At 39.3% G+C, this 22,323-nt stretch overlaps 3 protein-coding genes across 3 annotated transcripts in view; 2 read left to right on the top strand and 1 right to left on the bottom strand.

Annotated features, from left to right (window-relative positions):
• The window catches only part of LOC123746084 (uncharacterized), a 74,102-nt gene that overhangs the window by 41,963 nt on the left and 9,816 nt on the right, over positions 1 to 22,323 (bottom strand). The window lies entirely within an intron of this gene.
• On the top strand, positions 1,619 to 2,830 carry LOC123746085 (glycine receptor subunit alpha-2). The gene is made up of 2 exons (XM_045727336.2): positions 1,619 to 1,888; positions 2,481 to 2,830. The coding sequence occupies exons 1-2, from the start codon at positions 1,697 to 1,699 to the stop codon at positions 2,820 to 2,822; spliced, it is 534 nt and encodes a 177-aa protein (XP_045583292.1). The 5' UTR covers positions 1,619 to 1,696; the 3' UTR covers positions 2,823 to 2,830.
• LOC138357418 (uncharacterized) lies at positions 11,616 to 18,053 on the top strand. Its single transcript, XM_069314268.1, has 7 exons — positions 11,616 to 11,763; positions 12,016 to 12,097; positions 13,132 to 13,306; positions 14,012 to 15,367; positions 15,505 to 15,768; positions 16,886 to 17,113; positions 17,704 to 18,053. Exons 1-7 carry the CDS (start codon positions 11,616 to 11,618, stop codon positions 18,043 to 18,045), a joined length of 2,595 nt encoding a protein of 864 aa, XP_069170369.1. The 3' UTR covers positions 18,046 to 18,053.

The following is a 22,323-nucleotide window of genomic DNA, read 5'->3' as shown; positions in this document are numbered from 1 at the left end:
TTCTACCAGACGACACTATGCACAAACTGTGGTCTCCACAAGTGAGTTTTGTCAACACCAACGGTAACCAACACACACTGATGGACACAGACACCACCATGCTAGTGGACCGCTACGGTAATGCAATTAGCAGGGATCCAGCTGCTCCTGCTGAGGGTAAGTTGACACACAGTATCACCCATCACTTCTGATGTTCTGTATTTGGGGTCTTAAGATGGAGCAGGTAATTGAAAACCTTAATTATAAGTTAAAAGAATGAAATCACACAATAAACAAATTAGGAATCGTTGTTTAAAACTATAATTATTTTTCCACCCTTAGAGTATTTAAACTCTTGCATTACTTATAATTTAATTTCAGATTACACTTCATAATGGTCTTCCTCTTGATTTTACTCTTGTACTTGCAGTGGACATCTTTTCTGGGGAGACGAATACGGTAACAGCCAAGAGGAAGTACGGTACAGTGTACATGTGTGACCTGGACCTCGTGCTCTACCCCTTCGATGTGCAGGAGTGCTATTTGCACCTCAGGATTACCTCCGCCACAAAGTCCTTCCTCCTCTTCGATGTACTCAAGTCCTCCGTCAATATCTCCGCCAACAAGCTTCTGCTGGAGTATGAGGTGAGTCATCATGCATGCACGATCACTGAAGCCTAGTGTTCTGTCTGTATTTATCATTCACGATGAGGGAAGCCTAGTGTTTTGTTTAGATCATGCACAGTAAGGAAAACCTAGTGTTTCGTCATCCACGGTGAAGAAATCCTAGTTTTATCTAGAGCTTCATCTGTCATGCATGGTGAGGAAACCTAGTGTTTCGTCTGGCATACATGGTGAGGAAAACCTAGTGTTATGTAGTGGTTCGTTTTTCATCTACGGTGATGAAAGCCTAGTGTTTTGTTAGCATCAATTATAATGGGGGAAGCCAACTGTTTTTACAGTATCGTCTACGGTGAGGAAACACTAGTGTCATCCACGGAGAAGGAAGCCTAGTTTTTCAGTGGCATCCACGGTGATGTGAACCTAGTGTTATATGTCTTCATCTGTATTATCCACGATGAGGGAGTCCTTGAGTTTTTTCAGTATCATTCACGGTGAGGGAATCCTAGTGATTTGTTTGTCTATATTATTCACGAGGGAAACCTATTGATATGTCTGTCTGTATCATCCATGGTGAGGAAAGCTTTGTGGATTGTGTTTCATTAATTATATTATCTATGGAAGGGTAATATTTCGTTTCTTTATATTACCTTCGGTGATGGAAGCCTAGCGTACTTTTTTTTCTCTGACAAATATTATCCAAACTCCGCAAATTATTATTTTATTTCCAAATTACAATTAAAATTAAAATGAATAATTGCCTGCAAAATGTGTGTGCTATTCCGTTCATGCATTGTTTTGCAAATTCTATCGAGTCTTTGGCGATACCGAGAATTTGGGAAATATATTTATGTCAAATTGTCTCATTTAAAAGTAACACTATACAATAAATATAGATTGCGTATATAAGCTTGCATTATTTTATGTTGATAACCATTAACACTCCTTCGTGTCACCTCTGGCCCCATCTACAACACTCCCCCCGTGTCTCCCATCACCTCTGGCCCCATCTACAACACTCCCCCGTGTCTCCCATCACCTCTGGCCCCATCTACAACAGGTCGGGGAGGTGGTGCTGGTCCACGGCAGCTCTGGCATGTACAGTGAGGTGAAGGTGAAGGTGCCATTAACTCGTCGCTCGGGTTACGCCATCCTCACCATCTACATCCCCACCCTCGTCCTCCTCGTCGTCAGCTACGTCACCCTCTTCTTCAGACCCGTCATCTTCGACACCAGGATGATGTCTGCTCTCACCGTCCAGCTCGTCATAGCCACCTTGTTCTCCCAGGTACTCCACAGTGCAGGTGTTTTCCCAGGTACTCCATAGTGCAGGTGTTCTCCCAGGTACTCTATAGTACAGGTGTTCTCCCAGGTACTCCATAGTGCAGGTGTTCTCCCAGGTACTGTGTTTTCTTCACAGAAGACATCAATTGTGTATCTCTCCAGCCCTTGGCAGGTAGGACAGTCAACCTAGGTGTGGTTGGTAAGGTTAGGTTAGGCTAGGAGTTTTGGTTTGTTGATTTAAGGAGTGTTTACTGCACAGGCTGGTACGTTTCTAGTTAGAAGTTACAACATACTCAAGTTGATATAGGAATAAAAATAGATCATTATTCAGCGTTATAAGTTAGTATTAAATACGTTCCTATGTCCGTTTGTTTTCATGATGGGCTGGAGCCTGGTGTAACGAGTTAATCCACCGGTTCAGATACCTTCGATCTACGCTTGACACAATTCTTAGTGTGAAATCTTTTTCCTGATTTTTTATCATGCAATAATATGAAATGTTGATATGTATCATAGTTAACCATTAACCTATTATATTGTTCAGACATCTTGCTGTCTTCCAAAGTCGTAATCCAGGTCTCTGCCAATTTCGCCAGGTGTCAGCCTCGTTACCCAAGACTTCCTACTTCAAGATGGTGGATGTCTGGCTCCTCTTCTGTATTGGTATTACGTTCCTCACCATCATATTCCACGTCATGGTGGACAGCAAAGTAAACCGGTCTGGAGGAAAATCTGTGCGACCAACTGAAAGTTCCGTTACCACCAGCATCTTAGTGGGACAGAAAGGGCTACCTCGGAAACCTGTTCCACTTGTTCGAAGTAAATGGATGAACTTTGAGACAGACGAACAGAAGATGGTTATGCTAACGCGGATAACAATTCCTGCAGTTTTTCTCATCTTCAACTTCTGCTACTGGATATATATAGTGATTTATTGATCATTGACTTCAACCCCAACTACTGCATATTATATATATATATATATATATATATATATATATATATATATATATATATATATATATATATATATATATATATATATATATATATATATATATATATATATATAAAGTTGTAAGGGGGTACCACCTTTGGTGCAAATGTGGGGACCCATTGTCTCGGAGAAGAAAATAAGGAGTATTCAGAGAAGACCTTGTGGATTCTCACTAAATACTTTAATATTTTCTTCTCCTATCACCCCCATTCTTTTGTATATATACACATATATATTTATTTTATTTAAACTTTGTTACAAAAAAAGGAGTTACATGTAGGGTACAAAGATGATTATCATAAATTGTCGAGTTCCTCCAGCTCCTCAGATGGCAGACAGGAACCCTGAATGCAGTGTGCATTTCCCCTGTGAATCGCCACGCTGAGGTGCTGGAAAAGGAAGCTGGCAGCTCTAGGGTCTCTTGTTGTTTCAATTAGCCTAGAACCCAGTTCCTTCAAAATATTGGTGGCACTCTTACCCCAAGCGCCGAGTGTCTCAGAAGCAATGGGGACAAAATTGTAGTGGTGATGCAGTTCTCTGGACTTACGGGATTCCCTGTGAGTGGCAACGCCACCTGGTTGTGCAACACTGAAGTCATTGTAGGTGTTAGCCAGGATTGTTACACACGTGTCCCATACCAACTGCTTGCCATTCTTCCAGGGGTTCACTGTGATACCATCTGGGCGACCAATAAGAGCATCAGAGTTACCGGGCATTAGGTAACGGGGCTCTCTCTCTCTCTCTCAGCTGGGCATCCAGATGTGGTGAGGCTCTTCTTGATGACGTCGTTAACTTCACTGAGCCTCGAGTGCCATTCCCCTGTGCTTTGGCAGAGTAGGCCGTGGTGCCCGTACTTATCGACCTCCACGTCGGAGGTCGACGAAGGAGATCTTCAGAAGGAGTTCACTCCTTCTGAAGATGTATTAATATACGAAAGTACTTAAGGAAATTCCTGTTTCATTTTTCCTCCGTGGTCTGACATTGTCACATTTTTAAATCACGTGTTTATTTTCGTGATATACACACACACACACACACACACACACACACACACACACACACACATATATATATATATATATATATATATATATATATATATATATATATATATATATATATATATATATATATATATATATATATATATATATATATATACACACACACAATTTGATAACGGAACAAAATTTTCCTACATATATATATATAACATTAATATATAGCATAGTTGAGTGAAAATCTTCATCTATGTAAATATGCAGCCATATTTATCATTTAACGACGAACAGTTGGGAAAGGTAAATGATTACTGGGAAGTAATCATTTATCTTCCCAGTAAATGATTACTAGGAAGTAATCATTTATCTTCCCAGTAAATGATTACTGGGAAGGCTTCGACCAGAGATGGAAGCAGGGCGCATGATCGGAATATGAGTTGAAGGTCTGCCACGGCCGACTAGATTAGAGAGGAAGGCCAGACCCCACTTGGCCGAGGACTGAGCTCCTGGATAGGCTGCGCACCACCACTAGCCGCTAAGATACTCTCTCCAACATTCTTTCTACGGTAAACTTTATGAAATATTAAATGGCTTGATGCAAGCTTGTTAAGTTTAAATATAATAAATTTAACTAGTTTTTAATATTTGCAAAACATCACAGTTATTGGTCATTCATCATTGGCCTTTATTAATACTCAAAAGAACACGTATATTTGTTTTGTGTTATATTCATTAGTTTTATTAACAATTCACAACTGTGTAAGGTGTGTGAACACTGGGAAGTGCGCCGCTAACATAGTAATATATTCGCTCCCCGTACTCACAAATAACCTGTCTAACGTATAAAATGCTTCTTCTGAAACTAGTAGTGTGAAGAAAGGGTATCATCTTGAAATTAATTTTATGTTTTAAGTATTTTGTTACGGCTGGCTGAGCAACCCTTCCCCTCGAATACTGTAGTACAACGCATTTTGACTAATAAATCTCGTAGGACCAAAAATGGACATGGTAAAAATCATAACGGTAAGGTTAGGTTCGGGCAATTTAGTTATCATTTTAGTTACGTTATGAACGCTCGAGAGGACGGGCTGGGCTGTGAACATACCACCAAATGTGGGCATACGAGGTGTGCTCTCACATTGTTTATTTGGCCGTGACCGCAATTATGCACCTTAAGACATTATAGGTATGTGTCGATATGAAAATGGCTGCCAAAGAAAAATATATTTAGAGCGTTTATTAAAGCAACCAGTTAATGCTTGAAGAAAAAATATATTTTAATCCCTAAACACTGCTGAGGTTTAAAACTTCCCAAACAAGAGCTTGTGACAAGGAGAATTAGGATTTGCAACTTTCCTGTCATTGATATAAAGAAGGAATATATAAAGCACACGCATATTTTTTCTAAATACATCATACGTTTGTTATCGCCATTCGTCTTGTGCCCAAGTCCCAAAACCTTGTTTGATGACCACGCCCAATGCAACAATCTCTATGTAAATCACAGGGTAAGATTGCAAGACATGAAGACGTCAACGACATCATCAACAGGAGCCTTGCCTCAGCCAGCTGCCCAGCACAAAAAGAACAACACCTATTCAGACCCAAACGAACCTCAGAAGCGCCCAGATGGGGTCTACCTTGCTTCCTTGGAAGTATGGTAAGAAAGTGGTGTGGGACTACACATTCGCTTCCACACTGGCCAGTACCTACCACCAACACAGCACACGCGAAGGGGGTGGCGCTGCTTTTTCCATGGAAGTGCAGAAAGCCATCAAATACAGAGGTCTGGCTGGCAAAGGTCTGCTACAGCTTTGTTTCGATCGGTTCGTGGGGAAAATATGCATTGAAATTCCTGAAGGAATTAGGCGACAAATTGATCAGTGTTACAAAAGACCAGAGAGCGAAAAGCTTCTTGTTCCAGCGACTGAGTGTAATGATTCAGAGGGGGGAAATGCCTGCATGACATTTATCAATGTATCCCATTGGTGTGTTTTTCATTCTACTTGTAATGATTGTGTTGTGTATGTTAAGGCCAAATTTTGTAATTATATATATATATATATATATATATATATATATATATATATATATATATATATATATATATATATATATATATATATATATATATATATGTGTGTGTGTGTGTGTCAGCTTCCGAATGAACACAGCTGTGTTATAACTGCATATCAGTTGTGTTATAACACTATATCAGGTGTGCTATAGCCGCATGTCAGCCGTATTATTATAATATATCAGTTGTTATAATATTATATGAATTGTGTTATATCAGTTGTGGTTTAATCGCACATCAGTTGTGTTATAACTGCTGTCAGTTGTTATAACCGTTATTAGTTGCTATAACTATATATGTGCTATAACTGTATATCACAATTGTTATAACTGTATATCAGTTGTGTTATTGCAATTTATCAGTTGTGTTATAACATTCTTAAAACATACAGAAATATATACTGTATGTATGCTTTCCCAGGATAAATGTCCTGTCAGGTAGAATGCTGTATACAAAAAAAAGTTTTCCAATACATAAGTTGCAAGCGAAGACTTCTTTACGATCACACAGCTTATGTACCCACCATGTTTATTTGTTACTACTGAATAACAAATAACCCATGAATTCAGTAGACGATAACTTGTTTTGAAAAACATAACTTGCAGTCAAATTACTCTAGTTCGGAAATATAGCTGACAATGGTATCCTTAACCGCGTGTCACTTACACGAGCGACCTAGTGGCAGGTATCCTCGATAACGTATATATCTCCTGTATGCAGAATGCATGTTCGTATTGTCATGTTTAGAGAAAGCGATATTATCCGTTTATATGCCGCTGCGTTTCATACGCCAGCTCTATGTAAACAGGACGGCCTGCGCTACGTTTGGTACCCTGGGAGTTAGGTTTACCTGAGAGCCACTAACAATAATAATAATAATAATAATAATAATAATAATAATAATAATAATAATAATAATAATAATAATAATAATAATAATTTTTATTTAGGTAAGGTACATACATAAAGAGATTTTACAAAGTTTGTTGGCTTTATAGTGGGCTTTACTAACACGCATAGCGTTTCGGGCAAGTTTAAATGGCACAGGGTTTATAACCCTGCTGGTGAAGAAGCATCTCCGATGCTCAGTCCTACATTATGATTATGGCCTGCATCATGTATCAGTATTAGGAGCACCAAGCAATGGTTTTATGTTCGCCTTTCTCCTAATCTACATTTCTCCTCCCTCATTCGCTCCTCTGCATCTTTCTCCTCTCCAACATCCTCCCCCCTCCCTCTCTCAAATAATTTGATACAAATACAGTAGGCGAAAAACTGCAAGAAATATCTCCTGAAAACAAATTCTCTTATTTGTCGACATTTCTTTAAGGGTGACACTAAAGCCGACCCCAAATGGCCTATGATACTCCCATACACGCCAAAATCTATCAATTTTTGTAAAATCTCTTGTATGTATGTACCTACCTGAATGCACATTTATTTATTTATTTATTTATGTGCAATCTTGAAAAGTTGGATGAAGCTAACAGACAGATAGCCACTCTCTTTTACAGATATAACTGTAGTAGGAACTTGTGTAGCAAGGATATACACATCGAGAGGTGTCCCCCATTTCTCGGTGTGTATACACTGAGTTTACTTTAGCCTTAAACTATGGTCACGAATTAAAGTATACTTGATGAGTGGTCAGTAAACTTGTGGCGCCATAATATCCCTCCAGCGGTTGAGAGGGCTTAAGCACAATACCAAAAGTAATTTGTTTAGAGCAATGAGTGTATCACACGAAGGTCAAACCTATGCAACATCTCTGGATGGGAGTAACTTAACATGTATCAATAACTTACCGTGTGTAAATAGCTCACCTCGAGTTAATAGGTTACCTCTAGTCAATAGCTTATCGTGTTAATATAGCTGTGTCAAAAGCTAACAATGTCAATAGCTAACACTGTGTTTTGGTAAGCTAACAATAGCTTACCATGTTTTTGTGCTACAAGCATGGTGGATATCCTGCATTCATTATTTTTTAATGAATAGCAGCAAAATGTCATGCTTTGCGCAGGCAATGCTGTTTGTTTGCATTTGTTGCTGCGTTTTATAGCGCCATCTATGTAAACAGAGAGAGAAAGAGAGTATGCCCGCCACACCTGTTCCAGCTACGACATGTGTAATTATCGTTAAAGACGACAATCAAGTAAGTGCTTCATGTCCACCTTCAAACAGCCATCAGCCCCACAATACACCACAAGCACCATCAACAATTATCGACTCATCAGTATCGACTGCAGAGGAGCGAAATGTATTGTTAAAAGTAAGGGTTTCCTTGAACGAAACATGATCGAGTCCGCTCTGATCAAACAATATAACAACAGCCTTAATGTAAGCCCTGGCATGTGCAAATTAGATCCCAATAAAAGTTTCAATACATCACGTCAATACAATATAGCATCCATTTAACCCCTTTTTCGTCCCATTTTATCCGTAGGTTTCCTCCCCCTTTCTTTAATAGTATATAGGTCAATAGGTCTTTATTCTTATTTTCTTGGCGGTCAGGTGACCCACCCTGATTATAGGTCTGTCTTCCACGTTTCTTTCTTCCCACAAAGTTACAGCCCCGCTCCTGTGCCAGGTAAGTCCACTAGGGGCTCACCATAGCCCGTGCTACTTGGAACTTTTTGTTCCAAGTAGCGAAGTCTTCTCTGAGTACTCTTTATTTTCTTCTTCTTGAGGTTATCTAGAGATGATTTAGGGGCTTTTTTTAGTGTCCCCGCGGTCCGGTCCTCGACCAGGTCTCCACCCCAGGAAACAGCCCGTGGCAGATGACTAACACCCAGGTACCTATTTTACTGCTAGGTAACAGGGGCAGAGGGTGAAAAACTCTGCCCATTGTTTCTCGCCGGCGCCCGGGATCGAACCCCGGACCACAGGATCAGAAGCCCAGTGCGCTGTCCGCTCGGCCGACCGGCTCCCTCTATCTCTTCTAGGCTATAGGTCCCTACAACTGCATCAGAGATGGTACCTCTTATATATATATATATATATATATATATATATATATATATATATATATATATATATATATATATATATATTATATATATATATGTATATATATTATATATATATATATATATATATATATATATATATATATATATATATATATGTATATATATATTATATATATATGTATATATATATATATATATATATATATGTATATATATATATATATATATATATATATATATATATATATATATATATATATATATATATATATACAAATTTATATAGATATTGGTGAACCTGAAAGTTGGATACCAATACAATAGCACACTACATCTATTTGTGTTATGTGAGCCATAAATACTGAAATTGCGTGTGTAGTTCCTATAACATTCTTACATCTTTCAATCATTAAAAATATAACGATATAAAGTTCATTTACACAAAATATTCCTAAAAATCAGAGGAGAATAAAAAGAGGCAGGTGTACGCTTATATATTTATTACATAAGATAAGAGAAACTGGCGAGACTAGTACCGAGTACTGCTTCCAGAACACCAGGACAGTATTCACATTTTCCGACTATGATTAATTGACTCTTTCCTGGAGCTTTGTACCTAATGCGATAATGACAGTTCGGTGTGCATATTATAATGTTTTTTTTTCTGCCTAGACAAAATCTAACGAGGCCAAAAAGTGATTATCAAATGCGAGAAGTATTTATTGAATTGTGGTTCGAACAGAGGACGTGAGCGAAGCAATTGTTCTGGAAGTGTTCGGACGTCATCAGTTGTGTGTAAACCCCCTTTTCATTAAAAAAACAAAAAAACAGGGGGTTTGGCGGGCTTTTTAAAGCCGTGCTATTATAGTTTAGTGATGAATTTTAGCATATATATATATATGAGGCACAACTCTCCTAAACACGAGAGTGAAGTTATACAACTTTAGAACACTTTCCCACCAGGAGAGTCGAACCCTAGCCAGCACAGAAGCCTTCCAGCAACTGGCATAAAGGCGTTAAAGGCGTACCTGGTATGCCAGTTGCTGGAAGGCTTCTGTGCTGGCTAGGGTTCGAGTCTCCTGGTGGGAAAGTGTTTTAAAGTTGTATATATATATATATATATATATATATATATATATATATATATATATATATATATATATATACACACAGGGACAAGCGGGAGCTTTTATTATCTTGTCGAAAAAACGTAAACCTCATTTAAATGTTGAGGTTCGCCGCCCATAACACTTAAATGCTCCCATTAATACATATATGTTCTTTGTAATTCCTAGGCTTTGCAAATTACTATCAATCCGTGCTCTATAGTCTGTATAGGTCACACCATTCAAATTTTATCCTTTGCTTTGCCAATGTTACCACTCAATCTGTATGGTATCTGTATTTTAGTTTGTCTTTAAAATGATATTTTTTGTACTGTTGTACACCTATTTCAGACCAGCCTGATTTGAATCGATTTTAATAAATTTGTTACTAATAAAACATAATTGAATTTAAAATAGCATTCTATCTGCCAGCTTAAAAAATATGGGTAAGTGTGTGCGTACCTCACATAACAAAATTAATGTGCTAAAACACATTATATTTTATTTGAATCCCGAAGAATATTTTTCCATTTTATATGAAGATCATATTTACAATATTGACGCAGTGAAATTTTATGCAACATCACCCTATATCTTAACAAACTGAGGTAATTATATACTGTACAGTAAGGAGCGACAGGTGATGTGCTGGCGTCCTAGGCGGTGTGAGGACATCGGAAGTCACCATGAAGCCTAACCTGACGTCGTTGTTGCTGCTGGACGTCTGCTTCGCTTTATTCCTGCTCCATCCTGGTGAGAAACCTTCCGTGCATCTGCATTATCGCATGTTATTGTCTAATTATTTCCGATGATGTGCTCCTTATTCATCCGGGTGACTGGTAGCCATCAGGTTAAATTGGGGACTGTGGATTTTATCTTCGATTAAAACACTGACAAAAGTTACCACTAACTATTGGTAACTTCCGTGCCAAGCATGATACAATATACGGTTTCTTAATCTTTAGATTTGTACTGGTTCTTCATGTACAATTTCCTCTAGAAATCAATGAATCGCAGTCGTTGATAATGATATCCACATTCCTTAAATCTAACATTTATTCCTTAAGCTCACAGATATTGGCATAGATATTCCTTAAGCTTCACTCTTATTGCCAATGAATTCATTAATCTCACACTTATTGCCTTGTAAGTATTCACAAAATAGTTTGGTGTCTACTTACGAGATCTGTACCTCTTATTTTGATCATAACAGAATAGTCGGTATTTACGAAACCATTTACTAGCTCTCAAGCAGTACAAGCATTAATAACCTTACTCTAATGTTATTATTGTTATCAGCGGTCTCGTAGCGTTTCGGAGCTCGTAAGCTGTTCAGTAAACGCACATTAAGTCTCCATGAGCAAGATACGAGGTTCAGGTCTCGTAAGTTAACTGGTAGTGAGTCTTGTACCCAGTGACATAAACTTGGTATTATGATGCCTGGGGAACTGGCAATGAGTGTCGTGCCCAGTGCCCTAAACTTGGTATTATGGCGCCTGGGGAAACGTTGTGTCCGCAGGCCAGGTTGAGGGGATCCAGGTGCTGCGTTTCCAAGAGGACCGCAAGGCCACTACAGAGACCATGGCGTGGTACCAGGGCCAGCTGGACCCACACCGTCAGTTACACTCCGTCACCCTCTGCGGCAGGTTCTACCTCTTCACCATCCACGGCTGGGCAACGTTCTTCGCCCTCCTGAGTGATCTAAACGAGATGGGCCAACTTGAAGGAGGTGAATATTTTGAGGCGTTGAAAACAAAGCAAATAAAGAGACTCACTCCTGTGTGTAACTGCAAATGCTGCAGTTATAGTTTTGAGAAATTCTTGAAATCTATACTTTACTGGTTTTGTTATGAAATTTTGTGTCTGAATCGGATTTCTGGCATATAATTCACCCATGATGGAGAAGTGGTGGCTGATATTGATGCGACATGAGCAACTTAGTCATGGAATAACAGTTACATTTACACTTTCCTCCTGGCAGACATTTGGGTGGAGAGGGTGAGACCAGTCATCGCTAAGAACTGGAACTTCCAGCTCCTCAAAAAGAAGCTCTGGGTATTCAAGTGAGTCTCTTCAAGAAGTTATATTACTCCTGTTCTTTAGCAAGCAGTCAAAATTAAGCACAATTTGAATCTCAATAAGATATTAGTTAGCGTTAAAACTGTAATATATTAAAGGGGTGATAAGAACCTTTCGCTCCAGGGCACTCCAAGCTATCTCAGCCATGGACACAGACCACGCTGGCTATCACAACTATGGGCACAGACCACGCTGGCTATCACAACTATGGACAAAGACCACATGGGTGTCAACTATCCTGGGCGACTCATCTATAGACAAATGTCATCGTGCATGTTGACTATCAAAGCTAGCACGGCCATGCCTAAGACCTCGTTGATGTTGACTATCCAGGCAGGCACTGACATAAGCCCATACGAAATAGTTTCAATTCATACATGTGTATGAATTGGACATGTATTATGTACATGGACGTGTACATTAACTATTGTGTAACAATAGTGTAACAATAGCTTCAAGAGAGTGTCACTTACTTAGTTAAACGAACTATGGGGTACAGTTTCTGAACCCATTATATGCCTCTGTAACCCTTTCCACCACCACCCACGGGATGGGTATGGGGTGCGAAATGAAGAAATTGAATTCATACCCATCCATACTCATTCATATATATGTCTAACCTACGCTTTGGATAATCCATCGAACCTTCCTCTATTAATAAGTTACCCCCATAATTTGTACCATAATTTCCCAACCCTGTTTCCAAATCAATACTTAGCCAGGCATTTTCTGAATCCAAACTTATACTGTTAACATCCACTATTTCGAGTTCTATTTTGTGTTGTATACCCAAAACTTTATTCATACCCCTATATCCAAATATAAACCTTAACTATGTACCCTCCCTACCCACTCCTCCTTCAATTGAAAGTAAATTGTCTTCATAAGGGATCACTTCAATTTCTGGGATTAACTTTGTCATCCATCTGATGAAAAAAGTTTTAATTTTTTTTTATTTATTAAAAAAAAAATCATTTTAAAAATGACGTCTTGTACTTATAACTAATATCCTGTGCAGGTGGCACCACATATGTTTCACGTACGACCACACTCAGCACCTGATCAGCACGTACGTGGACGGAAGCCTCAACAACCACCAGAAATATGATATCGTCCGCACTGTGTCTGGGGTGAAGGCTCGCCTGGGTCAGGGTTATGTGGCTCGTCGGAGCTTCAGTGGAGATCTAACGCAGGTGGGTTCATAACATGATTACTCTTGAGATCTGTATCTTCTTCCTATACTTTTCTCTATTTATGTTTGGAATAACCATTGTTTTCGTGATTATTTGATCTATTAAGTAGATTTATATTGTTTTGAAAATTTATGTATTCTCCGGTTTAGAGATAAACAATATTTTTATAGTATGGAAGCCATTCTGGCATTTGACAATAATCAGTGAGTAAGAATGAGTGATATACAGTATGTGTAACCTTAGCTATTTTCAATTTGTTTGGTGAATGTAAACAAAATCACAATCTTCATTTTTAACCTAAAGTTTTGCCTATTTGGTTTCTCCTCTTCAAGGTGATTAATAATAATACTTTCCTATTAATATTTGTATTTCATTTATTGTATTTTATGCTATTTATATCATACCTTTGTGTGAAGGTACCGAGCCGTGCCAATTCTCCACTAAGGAACATGTAATACATATTTTTCCATAAATCAGTTCATGTGTCCGAGACACCTTGTGTTTACTCAATTCAATACGAATCAACTAGTAGTAAAATAGAGAACTCTGCCCATAACAGGATTGAATAATCCTCACAGGACCTAAAACTCTTACAGCAGTGAGATATTTCACATAATATACATTTTGTAACTAACACAAAATATACAGTGGCTGTATATATCTATGACTTTATATATCTAATGCATATTCTTTGCTTTCCGTCAGGTGAACGTGTGGGACAGGCCGCTGAGTCCGGAAGAGGTGCGGAGTATAGCAGACTGTCAGAGTGACCCACAGGGTAACTATGTGTCGTGGGAAGGCGGCTGGAAACTCCAAAACGTCACCAGTTATAATCTGTCCCTGACGAAACTTTGTAGCGGAGATGCTGGTCCAGCATATTTTTGGTTTGAATGGAGTCCTTACCCGGTGGCGGACTATCTCTGCCTGGCTCTCGGCTCTCTGCTGCCCAAAAACAAAACGGAGGCGATGACTGCTATGACGGTAGCAAAGAACTCCTCATATGACTTACGTACTTGCAACATTGACTATTGGCTTGCTGTCAACGACATAGATGAAGAAGGAGTGTGGAAGATAGGTAAAAATCCCGTGGATATGAAAACGGTCGGCTGGGGGCCACAGGAACCAAACGGTTTACAGTATGAAAATTGTGCAGCAGCAATTGAATGGGGGGTATCCGATATTGATTGTCCATCAAACTTAAAATGCGCTGTCTGTTCTATCAATGAGCAGCAAAGGTTCTCTTTTCTTGGGACATGTGAAAATGAACTGCGAAATTTTTTCTTTACTCCTTTTCAGTATAATGTAAGTGAAATAGTTTTTATTGGCTACGGTGCTTACCTCATTCAGAAAGTAAACGGAATATGGACCTGGGTTAACCACGTCACTAACACAACAATTGCTGAGATGGAGGAATTTTTCCCTGACTACCCTATGGGTCGACGATGGTGGAAGCTGCACCAACCCGTGTGTGACCAGAAGCATGGCGGCCGCCGTCTCCTCTTACTGTCGCCCTGTTCATATGATGACTTTACCTGTGATGACGCCACCTGCATTCCTCTCCACAAACGCTGCGACCTCAAGTACGACTGCCGCGATAACACTGACGAACTTGAGTGTGAACTAGTGGCTTTTCCAGAAGACTATCAGAGCCATCTGCCGCCTCGTGCTGGCGGAAGGGAAGATAAAAGCTTGCCTATAGTCCTCACGATAGATGTAGATTTCTTATCTGTGAGGACCATGGACATGGTCATGGACTTGTCTTATGAGCTGGCGTTAACATGGGCTGACAACAGGCTGAGGTACCAGAACTTGAAGGTGAACAACACGCTTAACATTCTACCAGACGACACTATGCACAAACTGTGGTCTCCACAAGTGAGTTTTGTCAACACCAACGGTAACCAACACACACTGATGGACACGGACACCACCATGCTAGTGGACCGCTACGGTAATGCAATTAGCAGGGATCCAGCTGCTCCTGCTGAGGGTAAGTTGACACACAGTATCACTCACCCATCACTTCTGATGTTCTGTATTTGGGGTCTTAAGATGGAGCAGGTAATTGAAAACCTTAATTATAAGTTAAAAGAATGAAATCACACAATAAACAAATTAGGAATCGTTGTTTAAAACTATAATTATTTTTCCACCCTTAGAGTATTTAAACTCTTGCATTACTTATAATTTAATTTCAGATTACACTTCATAATGGTCTTCCTCTTGATTTTACTCTTGTACTTGCAGTGGACATCTTTTCTGGGGAGACGAATACGGTAACAGCCAAGAGGAAGTACGGTACAGTGTACATGTGTGACCTGGACCTCGTGCTCTACCCCTTCGATGTGCAGGAGTGCTATTTGCACCTCAGGATTACCTCCGCCACAAAGTCCTTCCTCCTCTTCGATGTACTCAAGTCCTCCGTCAATATCTCCGCCAACAAGCTTCTGCTGGAGTATGAGGTGAGTCATCATGCATGCACGATCACTGAAGCCTAGTGTTCTGTCTGTATTTATCATTCACGATGAGGGAAGCCTAGTGTTTTGTTTAGATCATGCACAGTAAGGAAAACCTAGTGTTTCGTCATCCACGGTGAAGAAATCCTAGTTTTATCTAGAGCTTCATCTGTCATGCATGGTGAGGAAACCTAGTGTTTCGTCTGGCATACATGGTGAGGAAAACCTAGTGTTATGTAGTGGTTCGTTTTTCATCTACGGTGATGAAAGCCTAGTGTTTTATTAGCATCAATTATAATGGGGGAAGCCAACTGTTTTTACAGTATCGTCTACGGTGAGGAAACACTAGTGTCATCCACGGAGAAGGAAGCCTAGTTTTTCAGTGGCATCCACGGTGATGTGAACCTAGTGTTATATGTCTTCATCTGTATTATCCACGATGAGGGAGTCCTTGAGTTTTTTCAGTATCATTCACGGTGAGGGAATCCTAGTGATTTGTTTGTCTATATTATTCACGAGGGAAACCTATTGATATGTCTGTCTGTATCATCCATGGTGAGGAAAGCTTTGTGGATTGTGTTTCATTAATTATATTATCTATGGAAGGGTAATATTTCGTTTCTTTATATTACCTTCGGTGATGGAAGCCTAGCGTACTTTTTTTTCTCTGACAAATATTATCCAAACTCCGCAAATTATTATTTTATTTCCAAATTACAATTAAAATTAAAATGAATAATTGCCTGCAAAATGTGTGTGCTATTCCGTTCATGCATTGTTTTGCAAATTCTATCGAGTCTTTGGCGATACCGAGAATTTGGGAAATATATTTATGTCAAATTGTCTCATTTAAAAGTAACACTATACAATAAATATAGATTGCGTATATAAGCTTGCATTATTTTATGTTGATAACCATTAACACTCCTTCGTGTCACCTCTGGCCCCATCTACAACACTCCCCCGTGTCTCCCATCACCTCTGGCCCCATCTATAACACTCCCCCGTGTCTCCCATCACCTCTGGCCCCATCTACAACACTCCCCCGTGTCTCCCATCACCTCTGGCCCCATCTACAACACTCCCACGTGTCTTCCATCACCTCTGGCCCCATCTACAACAGGTCGGGGAGGTGGTGCTGGTCCACGGCAGCTCTGGCATGTACAGTGAGGTGAAGGTGAAGGTGCCATTAACTCGTCGCTCGGGTTACGCCATCCTCACCATCTACATCCCCACCCTCGTCCTCCTCGTCGTCAGCTACGTCACCCTCTTCTTCAGACCCGTCATCTTCGACACCAGGATGATGTCTGCTCTCACCGTCCAGCTCGTCATAGCCACCTTGTTCTCCCAGGTACTCCACAGTGCAGGTGTTCTCCCAGGTACTCCATAGTGCAGGTGTTCTCCCAGGTACTCTATAGTACAGGTGTTCTCCCAGGTACTCCATAGTGCAGGTGTTCTCCCAGGTACTGTTTTCTTCACAGAAGACATCAATTGTGTATCTCTCCAGCCCTTGGCAGGTAGGACAGTCAACCTAGGTGTGGTTGGTAAGGTTAGGTTAGGCTAGGAGTTTTGGTTTGTTGATTTAAGGAGTGTTTACTGCACAGGCTGGTACGTTTCTAGTTAGAAGTTAGAACATACTCAAGTTGATATAGGAATAAAAATAGATCATTATTCAGCGTTATAAGTTAGTATTATATTCGTTCCTACATCCGTTTGTTTTCATGATGGGCTGGAGCCTGGTGTAACGAGTTAATCCACCGGTTCAGATACCTTCGATCTACGCTTGACACAATTCTTAGTGTGAAATCTTTTTCCTGATTTTTTATCATGCAATAATATGAAATGTTGATATATATCATAGTTAACCATTAACCTATTATATTGTTCAGACATCTTGCTGTCTTCCAAAGTCGTAATCCAGGTCTCTGCCAATTTCGCCAGGTGTCAGCCTCGTTACCCAAGACTTCCTACTTCAAGATGGTGGATGTCTGGCTCCTCTTCTGTATTGGTATTACGTTCCTCACCATCATATTCCACGTCATGGTGGACAGCAAAGTAAACCGGTCTGGAGGAAAATCTGTGCGACCAACTGAAAGTTCCGTTACCACCAGCATCTTAGTGGGACAGAAAGGGCTACCTCGGAAACCTGTTCCACTTGTTCGAAGTAAATGGATGAACTTTGAGACAGACGAACAGAAGATGGTTATGCTAACGCGGATAACAATTCCTGCAGTTTTTCTCATCTTCAACTTCTGCTACTGGATATATATAGTGATTTATTGATCATTGACTTCAACCCCAACTACTGCATATTATATATATATATATATATATATATATATATATATATATATATATATATATATATATATATATATATATATATATATATATATATATATATATATATATATAAAGTTGTGAGGGGGTACCACCTTTGGTGCAAATGTGGGGACCCATTGTCTCGGAGAAGAAAATAAGGAGTATTCAGAGAAGACCTTGTGGATTCTCACTAAATACTTTAATATTTTCTTCCCCTATCACCCCCATTCTTTTGTATATATACACATATATATTTATTTTATTTAAACTTTGTTACAAAAAAAGGAGTTACATGTAGGGTACAAAGATGATTATCATAAATTGTCGAGTTCCTCCAGCTCCTCAGATGGCAGACAGGAACCCTGAATGCAGTGTGCATTTCCCCTGTGAATCGCCACGCTGAGGTGCTGGAAAAGGAAGCTGGCAGCTCTAGGGTCTCTTGTTGTTTCAATTAGCCTAGAACCCAGTTCCTTCAAAATATTGGTGGCACTCTTACCCCAAGCGCCGAGTGTCTCAGAAGCAATGGGGACAAAATTGTAGTGGTGATGCAGTTCTCTGGACTTACGGGATTCCCTGTGAGTGGCAACGCCACCTGGTTGTGCAACACTGAAGTCATTGTAGGTGTTAGCCAGGATTGTTACACACGTGTCCCATACCAACTGCTTGCCATTCTTCCAGGGGTTCACTGTGATACCATCTGGGCGACCAATAAGAGCATCAGAGTTACCGGGCATTAGGTAACGGGGCTCTCTCTCTCTCTCTCAGCTGGGCATCCAGATGTGGTGAGGCTCCTCTTGATGATGTCGTTAACTTCACTGAGCCTCCAGTGCCATTCCCCTGTGCTTTGGCAGAGTAGGCCGTGGTGCCCGTACTTATCGACCTCCACGTCGGAGGTCGACGAAGGAGATCTTCAGAAGGAGTTCACTCCTTCTGAAGATGTATGTATTAATATACGAAAGTACTTAAGGAAATTCCTGTTTCATTTTTCCTCCGTGGTCTGACATTGTCACATTTTTAAATCACGTGTTTATTTTCGTGATATACACACACACACACACACACACACACATATATATATATATATATATATATATATATATATATATATATATATATATATATATACACACACACACACACACAATTTGATAACGGAACAAAATTTTCCTACATATATATATATAACATTAATATATAGCATAGTTGAGTGAAAATCTTCATCTATGTAAATATGCAGCCATATTTATCATTTAACGACGAACAGTTGGGAAAGGTAAATGATTACTGGGAAGTAATCATTTATCTTCCCAGTAAATGATTACTAGGAAGTAATCATTTATCTTCCCAGTAAATGATTACTGGGAAGGCTTCGACCAGAGATGGAAGCAGGGCGCATGATCGGAATATGAGTTGAAGGTCTGCCACGGCCGACTAGATTAGAGAGGAAGGCACTTGGCCGAGGACTGAGCTCCTGGATAGGCTGCGCACCACCACTAGCCGCTAAGATACTCTCTCCAACATTCTTTCTACGGTAAACTTTATGAAATATTAAATAGCTTGATGCAAGCTTGTTAAGTTTAAATATAATAAATTTAACTAGTTTTTAATATTTGCAAAACATCACAGTTATTGGTCATTCATCATTGGCCTTTTTTAATACTCAAAAGAACACGTATATTTGTTTTGTGTTATATTCATTAGTTTTATTAACAATTCACAACTGTGTAAGGTGTGTGAACACTGGGAAGTGCGCCGCTAACATAGTAATATATTCGCTCCCCGTACTCACAAATAACCTGTCTAACGTATAAAATGCTTCTTCTGAAACTAGTAGTGTGAAGAAAGGGTATCATCTTGAAATTAATTTTATGTTTTAAGTATTTTGTTACGGCTAGCTGAGCAACCCTTCCCCTCGAATACTGTAGTACAACGCATTTTGACTAATAAATCTCGTAGGACCAAAAATGGACATGGTAAAAATCATAACGGTAAGGTTAGGTTCGGGCAATTTAGTTATCAGTTTAGTTACGTTATGAACGCTCGAGAGGACGGGCTGGGCTGTGAACATACCACCAAATGTGGGCATACGAGGTGTGCTCTCACATTGTTTATTTGGCCGTGACCGCAATTATGCACCTTAAGACATTATAGGTATGTGTCGATATGAAAATGGCTGCCAAAGAAAAATATATTTAGAGCGTTTATTAAAGCAACCAGTTAATGCTTGAAGAAAAAATATATTTTAATCCCTAAACACTGCTGAGGTTTAAAACTTCCCAAACAAGAGCTTGTGACAAGGAGAATTAGGATTTGCAACTTTCCTGTCATTGATATAAAGAAGGAATATATAAAGCACACGCATATTTTTTCTAAATACATCATACGTTTGTTATCGCCATTCGTCTTGTGCCCAAGTCCCAAAACCTTGTTTGATGACTACGCCCAATGCAACAATCTCTATGTAAATCACAGGGTAAGATTGCAAGACATGAAGACGTCAACGACATCATCAACAGGAGCCTTGCCTCAGCCAGCTGCCCAGCACAAAAAGAACAACACCTATTCAGACCCAAACGAACCTCAGAAGCGCCCAGATGGGGTCTACCTTGCTTCCTTGGAAGTATGGTAAGAAAGTGTTGTGGGACTACACATTCGCTTCCACACTGGCCAGTACCTACCACCAACACAGCACACGTGAAGGGGGTGGCGCTGCTTTTTCCATGGAAGTGCAGAAAGCCATCAAATACAGAGGTCTGGCTGGCAAAGGTCTGCTACAGCTTTGTTTCGATCGGTTCGTGGGGAAAATATGCATTGAAATTCCTGAAGGAATTAGGCGACAAATTGATCAGTGTTACAAAAGACCAGAGAGCGAAAAGCTTCTTGTTCCAGCGACTGAGTGTAATGATTCAGAGGGGGGAAATGCCTGCATGACATTTATCAATGTATCCCATTGGTGTGTTTTTCATTCTACTTGTAATGATTGTGTTGTGTATGTTAAGGCCAAATTTTGTAATTATATATATATATATATATATATATATATATATATATATATATATATATATATATATATATATATATATATATATATATATATATATATATGTGTCAGCTTCCGAATGAACACAGCTGTGTTATAACTGCATATCAGTTGTGTTATAACACTATATCAGGTGTGCTATAGCCGCATGTCAGCCGTATTATTATAATATATCAGTTGTTATAATATTATATGAATTGTGTTATATCAGTTGTGGTCTAATCGCACATCAGTTGTGTTATAACTGCTGTCAGTTGTTATAACCGTTATTAGTTGCTATAACTATATATGTGCTATAACTGTATATCACAATTGTTACAACTGTATATCAGTTGTGTTATAGCAATTTATCAGTTGTGTTATAACATTCTTAAAACATACAGAAATATATACTGTATATATGCATGCTTTCCCAGGATAAATGTCCTGTCAGGTAGACTGCTGTATACAAAAAAAAGTTTTCCAATACATAAGTTGCAAGCGAAGACTTCTTTACGATCACACAGCTTATGTACCCACCATGTTTATTTGTTACTACTGAATAACAAATAACCCATGAATTCAGTAGACGATAACTTGTTTTGAAAAACATAACTTGCAGTCAAATTACTCTAGTTCGGAAATATAGCTGACAATGGTATCCTTAACCGCGTGTCACTTACACGAGCGACCTAGTGGCAGGTATCCTCGATAACGTATATATCTCCTGTATGCAGAATGCATGTTCGTATTGTCATGTTTAGAGAAAGCGATATTATCCGTTTATATGCCGCTGCGTTTCATACGCCAGCTCTATGTAAACAGGACGGCGTGCGCCACGTTTGGTACCCTGGGAGTTAGGTTTACCTAAGAGCCACTAACACGCATAGCGTTTCGGGCAAGTTTAAATGGCGCAGGGTTCCCAATTTGAACATCTTTACCATTGTGATCATTGCTGTTTTCTTATATGTGCTGCCAATCTGTTGTATGGTGTTTATAAATCTTGTTTATCTGTATCTTTTGCTACCCAGTCTCCCAATCTTTATGTACCCATTCTGAACATCTTTACCATTGTGATCATTGCTGTCTTATATGTGCTGTCAATCTGCTGTATGGTGTCTATTAATCTTGTTTAAATTACTAATCAAGCTGTCAATGTAATCAATCAGAGCTTTAATATAACAATGTGCTTTAATATACTTACTTATCTCTCTCATCTC

This window comes from Procambarus clarkii, chromosome 78, assembly GCF_040958095.1.
Source record: "Procambarus clarkii isolate CNS0578487 chromosome 78, FALCON_Pclarkii_2.0, whole genome shotgun sequence".
In the NCBI taxonomy this organism is placed as follows: Eukaryota; Metazoa; Arthropoda; class Malacostraca; order Decapoda; family Cambaridae; genus Procambarus; species Procambarus clarkii.
This window is presented reverse-complemented; position numbering and strand designations above follow the sequence as displayed.